Consider the following 17747-nt stretch of genomic DNA (forward strand, 5'->3'; position numbering starts at 1 on the left):
AAATTAATTAGTAAAAAAATATTAGGAGTGCACTCGATGATATTCTAGGAAGCCAACAACAATGTTCCTGTAAACGCCAATATTCTAGAAGTCTCTATTCAACGCATAAAACCCATTACTAGAACAATCTAGGGTTTTTATCTTATACTTCATCTGGTTTCAAGCCAACTCTTATCACTTTCAATATCTTACCCCAAAACATCATTTTTTTCCCACTCAAAGGTATAATCTTTTCTTTTATTAAAGCATATAACTTTTTCCTTTTTTAAGAAAAATTGGTTGCTAGAATTGAAAGTTGTTTGTTTTCTGGGAAAATTTTCATTACAGGAATGGCTACATCTCAGTTAACAGCATCATCAATGACAGTATCAGTAAGGAATTTGGCTTCATTTGAAGGATTAAGGCCATCGTCCATTGTGAAATTCTCTTCCTTTGGATCTTTAAAGCCCGGGTCTTTGACTCAAAGGTCCTTTAAGGGTTTGGTTGTAAAAGCGGCTACTGTTGTTGCTCCCAAGGTAGTTCTTTTTATAGTTTTATTTGTACCATTTAGACCTGTAAGATGGGAGTGAATTAATTCTGAATCGGGTTAATTTTGGGGGGGGGGGGAGGGGGATTCCTTTATTTTTGAAACTTTTGCATTTGGGTCATTATGAATTTGGATCATTTTGGTTTTGGTTTCTACAAGTTAAGTTTTTGGATTAGGATCATAATTGATGAGAGCAGTGCTGTTCTAATGTTGTTAATGGGTAAAGTTTTAAGCTTTTTTGAAACTAGTTTCTTCAGAAGTAGTTTTCGGACCATGTTAAGATGTACTTTGCTTTATAAATATGGCCATTGTTTGATGGGTATTTTCTCAAATGTTAATGCATTGTTGGAGTGATTAGGAGCATTGTATGCATTTTCTACATAGAACACAACTAAAGAATTAGATGTAACTTGAATTGTTGGCATATATATCTTGCTTACACGATTTGATTTGATCGGTTTATATCAGTACACCTCGATTAAGCCCTTGGGTGATAGAGTGTTGGTGAAGATCAAAGAAACAGAAGAGAAGACAGAGGGTGGAATTTTGCTACCAACAACAGCTCAATCAAAGCCTCAAGGGGGTGAAGTGGTTGCCATCGGCGAGGGGAAGACAATTGGGAAGACCAAATTGGAATGTTCTGTTAAGGTGGATTTCAAGGAATCAACATTCTTCCCTTTATTTGCTGCATAATTGTTTACTTACACAGTACTTTTTTTTTATAGACTGGTGCTCAGGTTATATATTCCAAGTATGCCGGAACTGAGCTGGAGTTCAATGGTTCAAATCATCTTATCTTGAAGGAAGATGACATTGTGGGAATTCTTGAAACAGATGACATCAAAGACCTCAAGCCTTTAAATGACAGGGTTTTCATTAAGGTTTTTACCCTTTCTGAAATTCATTAATTCGGTTGTGATAATACATTGCGTTGAACAGGGCACTCAATGTTGTGTTTAATGACGATTGTTGCAGGTTGCAGAAGCCGAGGAGAAGACTACTGGAGGTTTGTTGCTGACTGAGTCAAGCAAAGAAAAACCTTCCATTGGCATGGTGAGTATCGGTTAATATATTTATATTTGTTGTCGTCCGTGCCTGGCATGTGTATATACTTAAAAAATGCTCTGAATTAAATAACACAGGTGATAGCTGTTGGCCCTGGTACTTTGGATGAGGAAGGTAATAGGAAGCCACTATCTGTTGCACCAGGGAATACAGTTTTATATTCCAAGTATGCAGGGAATGACTTCAAAGGGAATGATGGAACTAGTTATATTGCTCTTAGAGCATCTGATGTAATGGCTGTGCTTTCTTAGTTGTCTGATAAAGATATGCTATTAGGTTCACAACTGAAATTTATGGATGAGTTTTCCATGAGGCACAAGGATTTTGTATTTTTCTTTTAATCTTCGATATAAATGGTGCTAGCTTTGTTTTTTGCCCTGATAATTTTCACCCTTTTGATCCAGTACTGATATGATCAAAGTATAAAATGATGATCTTCAATGGGTATATATATTCATCTCTTTGAGAAAAGTTTTCAAATTGTACCTTGGCGCAACATTAACAAAAATTGATGCTAATTGTATCTTTGCCCGAGTAATAGCTACAAACACTACAAATCTTGCCGATAATGTCAGATCAGCTTTTAGAATATGGTTATATTATACATAAATGATAAACTTGCCTCAAAGCTCCCTTTTGCACCTTACCTCATTGAAAAACTACTAGTGACTAAAGGGCAAAGTCAAAAAAAAGTGGATGCTAAAGTTAGAACAAGATCCATCCTTCTGCCAATTCTATGGCAGTGGTTTTAACACCTCTGAATTTGGAAGAACATTAAATTGATCTTTCTTAATGAAAAGGCATCCACCAATGAGCCTATGTAAAGTCCAATCAATTTGTTTTTGACTTTTTTATCTGTTAAAAGAGGCAGCTGAAGTATCATCATAATGTCCTCTCCATGCATTTCCACTGTCGATCTCACTACAAGCCTGATTGGGAACTGGCACATTTCCAAGGTCACCATCCAAGCTCATTTGTTGTACTTCAAGGGATGACAGAATTTTAATGCTCTGAACACAACTTACAAATTCTCTGCAAAAAATTAGAAATTACAAAAGGATGAATAGAGAAATAAAAAAAAGCTGATAAAGTTATATAGGTTCAAGTTGGGGTTCTTCACTTACTCCCAAGGATCATCACCAACAAGTAATATGTCATTTTCATGGTCAACATATACTAATTTCCAGTCAGAACTTTGTGGATCTTCCATCTGTCCCTCGATACCAAACATGCGGGCTAGATCATGCCTGAGTTCATCATACCCTTTGCAGCGGGTCACATCGATTGATCTTCCCACAGAGCCACGCTTTTGCACCTTCACAAGTTCAAACCAGCATCAAACATTTAGAACTAATAGTACATCAGATTGATGCTTGAACTGCTCAGAACTCTTTAAAGATAAAAAATCTGATTATGCTGAACATGTGATGTTCCTACTTCAGAGCTTCAAAAACTAGATAGTTCCAAATTGCAAGGTCTAAAACAAAGAAAACAAATGAGGTAACAAAGCGTAAAACCATAATTAGTGAGGTCACATACCTTTGTATATGTTCGCATCCGTTGAGTTTGGTTGGCCCACAATCCACCATTTAAAACTCCTGCATCGTTTATGGCAACATCATTTGAACACCCACTCTTGAAAGGTATGTTTGGCACACCAAATGACTGGGGACTTATTGCAGCAGTAGACAACTCTGTGTCAATATCTCTTGGATTGCTACCATAATTAGAAAGCAGGTTTTGAAGATCCTTTTGAGAGTCATATCCCCTTGATAACAAGGTGTCGGGTGCCAGTCCGTCAATATTAGCTGAAAATTGAAGATTGTTCCGAGGATGTGATTGGACATCACCTTCCAAAAAGGTGGGGAGAGAGAAATTATGCTGGATGGTGCCTGCATCCAGGCAGTATGATGTTCCAGAAGAGGATGCTTCTAACTGGTCTGTCACAGTACTTTTGTACTTTGATTGATCTGGACCTTTAGAGGCAAGCAACTCGTGTTTGATTCGGATATCAGGCTTGCTCTGAAGCTCCTGAACCAGTGTACTTGCAGGCTCAACAACTGGATCTGTCACTACCATGGATGGTACTTGCTGACTTCTGCTTAGGAAGCTTGATGGTGAAACCTGACAATTATTGGTAGAAGGTGAGGTTGAACATGATGGAGCATCTCCATCAGTAAGACCAGAATGGGTTCTCATTGCCATAAGTGGCTTGTTCTGATTTTGGGATTGGCTCACCACTAGCTGTTGTGGTTGCATTAGCATTGATGTTGAGAAACCATTGCTGCCAAGTGTCTGTTGGCTCTGAGAAAGAGGCACCTGCTGCATTGGTTGGTTTTGTTGATGCATTGGCTGTTGTTGCACCACTGGAGACTGCGACAGTGATCCAGTAGGTGAGAGTAATTGTTGAGACGACTGCTGCTGTTGCTGCAATTTCTGTAATAATTGGAATTGTTGCTCTGAGAGGCCCTGCTGTGCCAGTTGTTGAATTTGTGGCTGCTGTTGTGACCTCTGGGACAGATTTTGCTGCAACTGTGTCTGTTGCTGTTGGCTCTGTACGAGGTTAGGTTGCTGTTCCACCTGTTGCTGAATCTGTGTATCTTGAGCTAACGATGTCAAAGGATATGAAGCCTTATTAGCAGGAAGGGTGGTTTGAGTTGACTGGCCATTGCTTGTCAATATTTGTTGTTGTTGCTGCTGTTGCTGAATCTGAGAATAAACACCTGGCTGATGCAAATTTTGATTTGGCATCTGGTTTGAGGCAGTGATGCCATTATTTACTTGAGCTGGTAGAAATTGTTGTTGCAGCAGCTGCGGTTGTGCCTGTTGTCTTTGTTGTTGTTGCAGTTGCTGTAGAGGTGGCTGCTGCTGCTGTGGTTGTGGTTGTGGCTGTGCCTGTTGTCTTTGTTGTTGCTGCTGCTGCTGCTGTAGAGGTGGCTGAGGCTGAGGCTGCTGTTGAAGATGTGACTGTGGCTGCAGCTGTGACTGTCGTTGCTGTAACTGCTGTTGTGGATTTTGATTCAGAGGAGTCTGCAATAACTGCTGGAGTTGCTGTTGCTGGGGCCAGGTCATAGGTGCCTGAGACAACTGGTTGACTTGGTTTGGATTTGCTTTGTTAAATTGCATATTTGACGCAGGTAACACCGGAGCTTGAAAATTCAATAACTTGGATGGATCATCAGTGCCAAGGCTATTGTGCAACGGATTCGAAGAAACCATTGAAGGAAAGAGTCCAGATTGAGCAGCTGCAAACTGATTATTTTGTTGCATGTTCATCCACTGAACTAAACTCAAACCAGGGAAGATTGAATTGGGGGAATCTTTCATGCCAAAGTCATCTCCAAGCCAAGGCATAGCTCTCTTAAAAGCATTCTCAACATCATTATCATTATCTGCAACAGCATCATCAAAGATTAGAACTAACTTCTACAATTTTCCTGTTATTTATCATTGTTTATCAGAAGATATATCTGGTAATATGGTTTACCTGGCATTCCCGGTTGCTTGGGGAATCTAGGCCTGAAAAACGGTGGTGGGCATATGTAGAAAGGAGTTACAACAGGCTCGATGTCCCAAATTGAAACTCGGGTTGGTCGCTCACCAGCAGTAGATTCATCCCATCCTACCTGTCAAGACATAAAAGCAAATTGCCAAAATAAAAAAATTACATGGTCTTCTCTCCTTTTGCAACAATATTGTATCCATACTATCGTTATGTCCAAAGAATACCTGAAGATTGCGCCACTGTGAATTCTTCCATCGTACAGGATCCAGGTCACTGATACCAGTAATCGTACCCATGTATCTACGTACTCCGCACTCCTCAGTTTCAAACATCATTCTAAACCGCATTCCAAGAGAAACTTGGGTATACATGGCTTTGTTATACTTCGCCAAGGGTACCACAAACTCGGAAGGGCTTGCCCTATCAAAATTAATAATATCTATTCAGGCATATCAATATCTTATTTTCTGAAAATGAAAAAGAAGAAATTTATGGTTATGCGATAACAATGAGCTGAAGGACAATCAAAATATGTTATGGCAATACCTTGGATTGTAGAATATGGTAAATGGGCTGTTATTTGCAGCAGCATGAGCTGCAGCAGCAAGGATCCCTATATGCATGCTATCACTAGAAATTACTGATGAAGAGAGAGCTGGCTGCTGTCTATTGGCCCGCCTTATACCTAAGAGAAACTGTGACTTCTCGTCTCTATATTTAAGCAAAGAATTCAAGTTAAGCAACATAAAAAGATATATATATATATGTGTATCTCTAACTATGTATATGAACCATACCTTATGAAAAGAACGGAATCACCAGCAAAAAGTCTTTTGTTGCTAACAAAGACACTCCAACCAGTAGTTAGAAGATGCCTCTTTGGTTGACCTGAAAAGAAGCCTTATGCATTGAGGTACTAGCTACTAGCTCATGAAACGGAAGAGCAATGTCTAGAAGAGAATCATACCTCGATAGATATGTCTAAATGTCCATGGATTCTCATGTAAATCTCTAGCTACTAGCTCTTGAGCGGGTGGTTGCATCGAAAAATCCTACCAAATATTATCATTTAAGACTTAGTAAAAATAGGTACAAAAATGCTTATACCATACCTCTCAAATCTTAAAGTAGAAATCAAAATTAAAAAACTTTACACACCAAAGGAGGGAAGATCTTCTCAGCTGCTCGACGAGGCACTGAAAAGCCACCATGAGTGCTAGTGTCACTAGCTGTAAGCGTCTTGCAAAAAAACTCAGCAGGTTGTCTGCTTTGCTTGAGGCCCATATCAGATGCTAGTAATGCTTCTCTGTCATACTGTAGAAAACTACTTCAAAATTCTTCCCAAATTTCAGGAATGAACGAAAAAAACAGAGGCAATATTAAAATAGTAATTCTCAAACAGAAGAGTTGACCTACTTTGTTTACAGGTTGAAGAGTCATCTGAGCATAGACCTCATCGGTTTCTGGGTCAGCCTGATTCAAAATTTTAAATAAATTGAATAAATTAGCAGCTTCAAAATAACCTTTTAGCTTGCATTTTTAAGATCATTTCTGACTGTTACAATGTTAAGTTCATGCATATGCTTTCCAAGCTGTTCTCACATACACAAGTTAAGAAAACCATCAGTATGAGATAGCTTTTTGCTTACATGCAACGTGACATTATGGAGCATGCAAATTCATTTAGATAAGTACACAAAATTCATTTAGGAACTCGGGATAATGGTTGGCTAGTTTTTTGCTTACATGCAATGTGACATTATGGAGCATGCAAATTAACTTGGAAGGAAGATTAGGGTAGCTTGGTACGAAATCAGTCTCCTTCTGCATCGATGCTGCAACCTGAACAGAAAAAAAATCCATAAAAGACAGGATTTAGAAACAATTATTCCATATGAACGAATAAGGAAAACGACTCACTTGTTCACTATGGCCTTGAGGAAAGTAAACCACCAAACTTCCAACTGGTGGTAAAGAAACAAGTGGTCCAGCACAAGCATGCCATAATTCCGAATTGATACTCTTCCTTTCTCCTGTGTTGTTATCAGAACATACCCGAAAACCACACAAGCAAAAAAAGTCAGAAAAATAATTAAAAGGCATCAACTACTAAAAGATTCACCATATCCATTTCTCTTCAAAACTTTGAAAGATAGACAGGGCAAAAGAGTTAAACTTTATTGTCCTAAACCAAGATATCCCCAAATTTCCTTGTATGAATTATTGATTCTACTTTTCCTATTTCGCCACAATTCATAAAACAAGGTCATCATGAATATTCTTATATAATTTAAAGACTTCATTTTTTGCATCCCTTGTTTCACCTCCAATTTGAAAAATGATAAATGATCCTAAACCCAAATCTTTGACTCTAAAATGAGGAAAGTTGACTCCTAGTTCAGTTACAATAACTTTCACTTCTAGTCTCATTACCTTGCTTCTTTCCATTTTTATGGAATATATATATATAAACAAGATAATAACCTCATAAAACCAACAACAATTTAAAGAGGATCTGGATAATGCAAGGGCCAAAAACAAATCCATGAAACAGCTAAATATATACTGATAATTAAAGAAAATGCTGCAATACTCAAATCCCGATGTCTATTTTTGACCCAGAGGAGAGAAGAGAATAAAAAAATTTTGATTAAGAAAAATTAAAAGAAAAAAATCAAACCTTCTGCGGGATTTGCCAAAAATCCATTGGGTGGAGCCTTCATGCTTACAAATTTGAATCAACTAAAACTGTTAATAAAACTGTGCTCCAATAAGTGAAAAGAGATCAACTTTGTTGACCATAAACTTCACTTCAACGCTATGAAATGAAACCTAAAAGCTTCAAAATCACTTGTATTGCATCATCCCCTATAGAAAGGACAATCCGCCGCTCCCGCTGCCGCCGCCGGTGTTTTCATTCACTTTCAAAACTAAGAAGGCCCAAATTGTGAAGACCCAATATTTTGTTCATTTCAAAGCTAAATTTTTCCTCTTCATTTAACTTTGGTAACAAGCTTTTGATTCGTTTTGGGGGTATTTACCCAACATTTTTCCTTCAATGGGTTCCAAAGAAACCGAACCGTAGGGGAAGTAACCGGACGGAGTGTTGATAAACCGGTAACTGAACTGCTCCACCTTGCTTGAAAAAACTCACCGTTTTTGGTTTAGAATCCGATGAAAAAAAGAAGAAGGGAACTTTATGGGATCAAGAAGAATGAAACAGACTTGTCGCCGTGAAATCTGAGAGACAAAGCCAAAAGAAAAACAAAACAAAAGCAGAGCAAAAAGAGAGCAGCTTTTTTTTTTTTTTTTTGCTTTACTTTTTTTCTCTGTTCTTTTTTTAATATTAAATTTTTATGGAACAAGCCGACATTATAATGGAGTGAGGGGATCAGGCCTGGTAAATAAAGCAAGAAAGAAAAGAAATTGGATTTTTTTATTTACTTTTTTTGAATTGGTTAAATTATGATTTCGGTCCTTTAATTATGTTTAAATTTGGTGTACTTTGTTATTAATCAGAAATGCGAAGTTTGGAACTTTATATTAAGGGTTAAGATAAAATTATAAATTTTTACGAGAGTAAATAAAAAAGTTCTGTATTAAGAGATAAAGCTAAGTTCGGTTCAATTTGATAGAGTTCATTTTTTTGGTTTTTGAACCGAATGTGATAATTGGGATCATTTAATTTGGTTTTTAATTTTTTATTTTTAATTTTTTTATTTGAGTTTTTAGATTTTATTTCGATAAAATAATTTTATTTAATGGGTTTTGGACATTATTTAGTAAAACTTCAATGTCCTTTTCATAAATATTTTTTAAAAATTTTAAGTTTTAAGTAAATAAAATTATAATCAACAATATCTTTATTAAATATATATAATATTTTAAAATTATTTTTCACTATTTTAAATATAAAAATTAAAATTAATTATAAATTAAATAAATAGATGAGAATTGTATTTTTAATTTATTAATAAAAAAATTAAACGCCATCCTTTGGATCAATTTTTGATTTCTTGAATTTTTTTCTCAGCCTTACAAAATGTGTATAAATTAAATTATTATTTTCCGAGCAGGAATGAAATACAATTTTACCATATGAATCAAAAGCGGCCTCCCCTTAGATCTGCCTATTAATTAATATGGTAATTATTTCGATTAAAATGTTGTGCTAAATTTTTAGGTGTAATAGTTTTTTTAAAATAAATATTATTATTTTAATTGAAATAATTAATGGTTTTAATTATTTTTTATCGAATTAATAGTGTTAATTAATTTGTACTAACTAATAACATTATAAATTATCAAACTATTTAAATTAAAGAATGGAGACTATATCCTAAAATTGAGTAAAATAGAGGGATGAAAATCGAAATTTAACCTTCTGAAATTGATTTAACCATTGCGCGTGCTACTTCACGCGTGGGGTAATGCAATTAGCGGAAAGTTAAAATTGGCACCAAATTTTGGGAGATGCGCGCGTGAGACTTCACGATTGGTGTAATGCAATTGGCGGAAAGTTAAAATTGGCACCGAATTGGGATATGCGCGCGTGCGGCATTCTGGAAACTGCGTAAGGCGTTGTCGTTTTATTTAAAAAAAAAAAGGAGTAATTAACATTAGGTAAAAGTTGGATTTTTGTTAAAATACTAAATTCGAATAATCAATGTTTTATGTTTTCGGAATTAAATTGATGGTTGAAATTCGATTTATTTATGACTTAAATTGAATAAATTATTATAAAACTCATGAAAAGTAAAAAATTATAAAATTCAATTCAATCGATTCAATCAATTTTTTTCAATTCAATTTAATTAATTTTTTATTTCTCTTCAAATTGATACCCTCATCTAATTTAATCCAATTCTTAAAACAATGAAGAAAGTAATATTGAAAGAATTTTTTCTATGTCTAAATTTTATTAAATTTCAATCACGGTTGTTTGAACAAGACTGAATAGACCGATTGAACTAAGAACCAATTTAGAGAAAATGCATCAAAGCCTATTGAACCACGAATCAATATGGACTGATTGAATCGATTTTTTGTATTTTTATTTATAAATTTATAATGTTTTATTTAATTGAATTGATCAAACCAATGAACCAATAATTAAATCGATTCATCCACCAATTCAATTTTGAAAACTATCGAAAAAACTACAACAATAAATTAATTAGGATTTAAGATTTGGTGCGTGTCATGTATGAAAATAATTTTATGTACAATTAGTATATTAAACAACAGTATATTGTTAATAGGAAAATGAAATGCGTTTGAGCGTGCTTTAACTCATGTTCTATTGCATTGACAACAATGTCAGTATCAATCGAGTTAAAGCTTAATCAACAAATTTTTAACACACCAGTTTCAAGTTCGATATTTGAACATCCTTCACCTTTTGTCCCTTATAAAAATAATTTGCAATTTTTATGAAATCATGGGACTAATTGAGTAATATTTTAGATTTAAAGACACTCTCCTCCATTAATAATTTCCATAAATGTATACCCAAACCAAAACATCATTATACAATCTATTATAACTTACTCCTAATATATTAGCTTCATTTAATTATGTTGGTCAAATTGCAAATTGACCTTCATGTTACATGTGCCTGATTAACACATGATATACATCTAATAAATCAACTTATCTTCCTATGGATAATACATTAATTACTATTATGCTTTCACTAATCATATATGCATGTGTATGTTAAGTATTTAACTAAACAATATTAATTATATTTTCATTAAAATATCAACTTAAAAAGTATTTATATAAGATGTAATACATATATTTGTAAACAATATTAATTATAACCAAGGCGAAACTAGGGGTTAGGGAAATTTTCATTTAGGTTCTTTAAAATTTAAAAAAAATTTAAATTAGGAAAGGTAAAATTGTACTTTGCCCCCTTAAAAATATAATTTTAAAAAACATGAAGATATAGACTATTATAATGGTGAAATTGTATTTTGTGCTATCGTAAAAATTATAATTTAATTTTAGCCCCCTAAACAAATTTTCTGGTTTCACCATTGATTATAACATATATGGCATGCATGTTTTAGAGTTGCTGATGGGTCGGTTCGGGGCATGACAAAATTTTAGGCTTGATTAATAGGCCTATTTTTTTACTCAAGCCCGGTCCAAATAAAATGCTAAAATTTGAGTTTGGCCCGCTTATATTAAATTTTCAATTTTTATTTTTTATATAAAAAATTTAATAAAATATATTACACCAAATACACTAAAAATATTAAAATAAATATTTCTCAAAAAATTAAAAAAGTTTTTATACTTAAGTAACAGTGAGATAAATACAACTTAGCAAGCAAATAGTTCTAAAATAGTAGCAAAATTAACAATAAAACAAGTGTTACGCAATATTTAAACATTAAAAACAAAATAGTAGCAAAACAAGGGAAAAAACAAATTTTTTTATCGCAAATTTGGGTCGAGTTGGGCCCATACCAAGAAAATCTTACCCAATGCCTGATCCATTTTCTAAACAGGTTTTATTATTTTTCAAACCTATTTTTCGAATTTATATTTTTGCCCAGACCCTTTTATTTTTTGTCTTTAGATAGCTCTAACATGTTTTATGTACGCATTATTGTTAGTGGAAAAATATTTGTTGTATTTTATTAAAATATATAAACTTGAATTTGTATTTATGAACAATAGCTAACATTTCATTTCAAATTATAAGTGATTATTGTTAAACTAATAATATTGCTTAACTAAATAGATAAGTTTGGTCAATAAAATTGAGAAGTAAAGTTACAGAAAAGAGAATTTTTTATTCACTTAAAAAAATACCAAAACTGGAAGAAATTGAAGAGTAAAGTTGAAAAAGTTGGAGAACCAACTAACTTTGAAATAACTCATCAATTTATAAAATTTAAACCCCAAAAGCAACAGAGAGAAACCACTAATAATGGGGAGGAAAAATAAAATATTTCTCTAATAAAATTAATTTAAAAACATTTATATAAAAAAATTATATTTGATACATAATTTTATATACTGTCACGGAATGAGACTGATAATATATAATCCAAAATGAAATTAAATGCATATTCATTTAAAATTTTATATATAGTTGGTTGAGTCTTAACTCGATTGGCATGAATATTATCGTCAATGCAAGAGGACGTGGGTTAAAGTGTGTTGAAGTGTACAATTTTTCTATTTATGGGTTGGAGAGTGGCTATAAGTAGTTATCGGTATCGTGTCAAAAATAGCATATATGATCGTAAACTATAATGAGATTGGTCAATATATATATAGCGTCATTTGGTTCATCCACAATATATGATGTATCGTATATCTGTACTACATTTAAAACCCTGATTGAGTTGATCTCACGAATCAATTGAATACCAAATTAATTAAAAAATAATTAAAAATTTATTTTTTACTAAGTAAATTATGTTGTTATAAGAGTGTTTTTGGTTTTTTTTAATTTTATATATTTATATAAAGATACTAAAGTTTTTAATTTTTTTATACGATTTTTAGTACTAACAATATCTCAAACTCATAAATCGAAACATAATAGATGTTCAAGCACATTCAACTTTACAATTTTCTGATTGTTATAATAATAATCATACCAAGCGAGTTACAATTTAATTAGTTGATGTGCTATAATGTGATTATCCTTAAATGGTGGGATATATATTATAATAATTTTTTCTTGCAAATAGTGGAAGGGCCCGCAAAAAGAGGAGATTTTCACATGTCACAGCCTTGATGATTCTTTCTAGGGACATCATTATATCATTATAAATACATCAATTAAAGTTAAGTTTTTTGCATAATTAAGTGTTTGTAGTCGAAATTATAATAATAAATAATTGATGAGGTTGGAACAAAAATAAATAATTAACTTTAATTGTTGGAGGACTTGTTTAATTTTCAACGCAACAACCGAGGTGCTTTTACATTTAATCTAGACATTAAACTTGTTGGTAAAATTTTTCGATTAGTCCTTATACTATACACAAGTTACAGAGTTAGTTCATGTATTTTAGTTTAATAATTTTTAGACATGTGATTTCAAATTTTGAAATTTTAATATTGATCTAGACGACAACCTTTTAAAATTTCTACCTCCAAAATCTCGTAAAGCAAACATATTATCATATGTGTAATGTTATATTAGTTGAATATTTCCACAAAATAGTGAAACACCCGCAAAAGCCACGCCATTTTAGTTAGGGATAATTGGATTTTGTGTAATTATTTGTAATTATACATGTGTGGCTTGTTTTGATAGTCATTGTACTTCATTAGTCTTCTTGAATTCAATAATGTAATTTGAGCATCCCAATCAAATTCAATTACCCAGTTTTTAAGGGGTGAGAATTGGGATAATTGTGCGAGCACATGTTATTTTACTAATTTAGTTCAATTCATTTGAATTTTTTTTATGAGAGATAATATCTCATACATTTTGACCTACTAAATGTTTAACTAAATTACATAATATTTATTGTAAATTATTTATACAAATTTTAACTAAATTTCATAGTATTTATTATTAAGTACATATATTTATAGAATGATCAATCGATAATTCGACAAATATGCAGTGCTAGAGTAAATTAAATAAAATTGTATCGGATATTTATTTTTATTGTTAGTTTTTATTAGCAATTGTATTGTCGAATATTTTCTTGTACTAACATATTACTTATAGTGATTCAATTTTATGTTTTGTAACTTGTTTAAAGCATTTTTCCCAAGTATTTTTTTAAAATAATTTTTATGATAATTAATGTTTTTTTCAGAATTTAAAATTACGTAGCTATGTAATTATAATTTATAATATAAACATAAAAAAATTATAATGTAATCACATTATGAAAGGCAAACACTTAGTAGAAACACGAATAGAATTAATTGTAATTACAAAAAAATATACTTACTATTTTAATAATAATTATATTCCGAGACACACCTTTAATAGATTTAACAGGTAGGATTAAAATTTCAAACTTTCAAACGTTGAAATTTGAGAATAAGTACGAATAGACAATATCTTTATCACTACCAGTATTACTAAGTATGTGTCAATTTGCCATGCAAGTAAAGTGCGAACAATGAAAAATTGGCGATATTATAATATTTGTTCATATTTTAGGCACTTCGTTAATTGGAAGCATCAAATTGCCATAATGATTTTCATTATTACCTAGTCTTTGATATCAACAAGTTTGACTCTTTTGTTTCATAAATTTTCTGAAGTTACTTTCTAATTTCTTATATTTTTGTATAATTTACATTTTAATAATTTAATCATTGAAATTTAATGTAAAGTAAAAAATTTAATTATTTATTTTATATAAAAAATTATATTATTTAATAAATATTAATTTATATATTTTTAAATCAACATAATAGATATATCGAATAGGTTGATTTATTCTATGAATGAAAATTTAATATTAAAAAAATCATTAACTCCAACCACAAATTTGTTTAAAAATATTAGTTTATCAACTTATATATATAATCATATAATTCTATGATAGTAGATTAATCCTTGTAAGACTTGAATTCTGGGGGAACATTGGGGACATCACCTTCACTTGGATTCCTTTCGCAGCTCTTGCTTAAAGTTAAAGGGTAGAATCATATTCAACTTGGCTTTTAACCTAAATGTGCTTTCTATGTTTATGTATATCTATATATGCATCCAAGAAATATCTCTATCTTCTTTTAAGTAGGATTATAGATTCGAGTTATGTGGTTTAAAAATATAACTCAATTTAATTTTAAATTTAATTGGGACTTAACGTAATTATCAAATATCAAAAGACTTTAAACAAAAAAAAATTTATAAATAGAGAAAAATCGGTGTTTTAATATTCACTTTATTTGTCGATTGAGCGTTAACTCGATTGGTATAGACATTGTTGCCAATGCAGAAGGATGTGGATTCGAATGTGCTGAAGCGTATTATCCTTCTATTTATAAGTTGGAGAGGGCCATGAGTAACTTTAAGTATTGTGTCAAAATGATCAAATATATTAGAATTTATAATAAAATTGTTTAAAAAAATAATATACGGAGAAAATATATCCATATATTTATTTGATTAAATTGAATAACAAAGTAGAAACTAGAAAGATCAAGACCAATTATATATATGTATGTTGGTAATATGATGCACATGGAAATTAACCATGGAATCAATGTGGCACACATGTAACCCCCTCAAAGCCATGTGAAGTGGGTGCAGCTTTTGTCGGGCCAACCAGCTCCAAATATCCGACCAAACCGTGGGGTTCTGGTCTGGTCTGGTTTCTATTTTTTCCCCCGTTTTTCAACATATCAGAATCCCTAAATGAGTGGCTATGGATTCTCCGGTTGCCCACTGCACACCCCCTTCACCTCTCCATGTACGGCACCTATATATCTCTCTATATATAAGTGAGATATTATAGCCTCATATTGAATCATGAACTGACAAATCTAAGCCAAAAAATACATATAATTGTAACTATTATCACACAGACATGTTGGTTATGAGGTCAACATATCATCTGTTATTTCGCTTTCTTAGCCATGCACCTCCACAGGTCCTGGACCTGTCAAGTTTACTTACTTGCATGGAGGATCGAGCTAGCTATTGTTGCTCGCCATTAAAGCTTATATAGTTACTTAGCATTAGGGTTTAGGGTTTGTAATTTATCTCAACTTCAAGTACTGGATGTTTGTTGATGTTTGGTTTGTATTGTTAATAATTTTAAAATTGTATTCGTTTATTTAAATTATATGGGTTTATGTCCGGTTGACGAATATTTAAATAGTTGTTCATGAACAAATGGGTCAGTATTTGGTTCACGAATATCATGTGTTTTTTTTATTTAAATATATATTCTTTTTAAACTTTTACTATACTTTTATAGGACACTTATCAACCCCTTAACATTGCTTATAGAGTTTAAAAGTTCCAAAGTGTACCAAATATTATTCCAAAATAAATATATATCATTATCTATGCTTATATTAAGTTCGTAAATGAGTTAGTGTTATCAATTTGAAAATGATTAAAATACCCTCACTTTTACGAAGAATACAAAGGTATTATTTTCTTTACATTTTCTGGTAAAATATTACCATAATAAGATTGTTTTGGTGTTACAAATCCACTGAACACTAAGTTAACTCGAAAATTATTAAAATACCATTGATTTTACAAAGTAAAATATATTAATATAATGGTACTTTTTTCTTTATATTTTCAATAAAATAATACTTTAATAAGATTTGAACATGAGACATATGAATTTTAAATTTTTAACTCGACCGTTTCAATCAAAGTCTCATTTGATTTTAATATAAGATTTTTATAAATATTTTTTAAATAATTTTTTTTTTCACTCACGATGTGGGTGTGTCATAGAACTAGTATTCATTATATTTAAAAATAATAATAATATTAATTAATAATAATTGAACAATAAACCGACTCTAAATCAACTTTAAACGTTTCATAAATGAGGTTGATCGTAAACATAATCGAATTAAACATATTTTATTTATATTTTGAATCATTTAATGAAAAACTTATTTATTTTAATTTAATTTAAAACAAATAAAACTCCAACAGTTCATCAAACGGATTATTAATCTAACTAAAAGTGTCAAAACAGTGTGGCACTCTTAAATGAGTGAGGCCCCAATAGCCACCATTGTTGGCTCCCTAAAATGGAGACCATGGCATGCATTTCTCGGACACTATCTATTATGAACTTTCACCATCGGTGTTTATGAGATTACCTTTTTTTTATCATTCAAATTAGAAGCCTCATTAATTATTATATGTTTAATCACCTTTAGATCTTTTTTATGTTGCCTAAAATTTAGGTTAGTGTTGAATATTAATATGTTCAGTATCTAAATATTTTGAGAAACTATCGATTGAGTCTTAATTCGATTGGTATGAACATTACTGTTAATGTAGGAGGACGTGGGTTTGAGTACGCTAAAGCGCATTATCCTCCTATTTGCGAGTTGAGGAGGAGCTATAGGTATCATTATGTTAAAAAAAATAAATATGATCAAAACTTATAATGAAATTATTCAAATAAAAAAAATATTTCGATAAACTCAGATAAAAAAAGTGATTTTATAGGGGGACAAAGAATCAAATTAGCCCAAGAATTTTTTTTTTCAATTGAGAATTTGAGCACGGGAAGTAATTTTTCAAAGAGAATTGCAACACTAAGGGGACCAAGTAAAGGAGACAAGACATAACTATATGCCATAGTCATACAATATTCTTTTAGTTAAAATCTGCCATCAGTCCCTGTATTTCTATAGAATTTAAGATTTAGTCTTTGTACTTTAAAAGTTAAAAAAAATCCAATTCTCTTACTTTTTTAAATTTGAAAATTGTAGTTGTTTTTCTCAGAATTTATCAACTTAACATGTATGTTTTCTATCAATCATCTACAATGTTATATGAGGACAACCTTAATTAAAATGCCAAGCCGATAAATTTTGATCCAAAAAAATATTAATAAAGTTAATGATTGGATTGAGAATTTTAAATTAAAAGAAGTATGAAGACTTAATTTTTAAAGTTTTTAAGTATTATAGGGACCAAATCTCAAATTTCATCGAAGT

The 17747-nt window shown here is 31.6% G+C and overlaps 2 protein-coding genes across 2 annotated transcripts; one reads left to right on the forward strand and one right to left on the reverse strand.

The window, feature by feature from the left end:
* On the forward strand, positions 1-1975 carry LOC107929915 (20 kDa chaperonin, chloroplastic). The gene is made up of 6 exons (XM_041117124.1): positions 1-222; positions 328-515; positions 995-1174; positions 1252-1407; positions 1502-1579; positions 1669-1975. The coding sequence occupies exons 2-6, from the start codon at positions 330-332 to the stop codon at positions 1840-1842; spliced, it is 774 nt and encodes a 257-aa protein (XP_040973058.1). The 5' UTR covers positions 1-222; positions 328-329; the 3' UTR covers positions 1843-1975.
* A 47-nt stretch (positions 1976-2022) lies between these two features.
* LOC107929914 (auxin response factor 19) lies at positions 2023-8472 on the reverse strand. The gene is made up of 13 exons (XM_016861448.2): positions 7777-8472; positions 7017-7129; positions 6843-6938; positions 6513-6569; positions 6255-6410; positions 6064-6148; positions 5894-5984; positions 5643-5807; positions 5321-5516; positions 5079-5217; positions 3131-4983; positions 2716-2906; positions 2023-2623 (listed from the first exon to the last, which is right to left on the reverse strand). Exons 1-13 carry the CDS (start codon positions 7817-7819, stop codon positions 2443-2445), a joined length of 3366 nt encoding a protein of 1121 aa, XP_016716937.2. The 5' UTR covers positions 7820-8472; the 3' UTR covers positions 2023-2442.
* Between the last annotated feature and the right edge of the window lie 9275 nt (positions 8473-17747).

The sequence above is a fragment of the Gossypium hirsutum genome, chromosome A07 (assembly GCF_007990345.1).
Source record: "Gossypium hirsutum isolate 1008001.06 chromosome A07, Gossypium_hirsutum_v2.1, whole genome shotgun sequence".
NCBI lineage: Eukaryota > Viridiplantae > Streptophyta > Magnoliopsida > Malvales > Malvaceae > Gossypium > Gossypium hirsutum.

What these genes read in the sequence shown, in the direction of transcription:
- LOC107929915 (XM_041117124.1), top strand. Translation starts at nt 330, where the DNA reads ATGGCTACATCTCAGTTAACAGCATCATCAATGACAGTATCAGTAAGG. An exon ending in CTACTGTTGTTGCTCCCAAG is followed by an intron (nt 516 to 994) that starts GTAGTTCTTTTT and finishes GGTTTATATCAG; the next exon opens with TACACCTCGATTAAGCCCTT. An exon ending in AATTGGAATGTTCTGTTAAG is followed by an intron (nt 1,175 to 1,251) that starts GTGGATTTCAAG and finishes TTTTTTTTATAG; the next exon opens with ACTGGTGCTCAGGTTATATA.
- LOC107929914 (XM_016861448.2), bottom strand. Translation starts at nt 7,819, where the DNA reads ATGAAGGCTCCACCCAATGGATTTTTGGCAAATCCCGCAGAAG. An exon ending in CTCTTCAACCTGTAAACAAA is followed by an intron (nt 6,411 to 6,512) that starts GTAGGTCAACTC and finishes AGTTTTCTACAG; the next exon opens with TATGACAGAGAAGCATTACT. An exon ending in GATTCCGTTCTTTTCATAAG is followed by an intron (nt 5,808 to 5,893) that starts GTATGGTTCATA and finishes GCTTAAATATAG; the next exon opens with AGACGAGAAGTCACAGTTTC.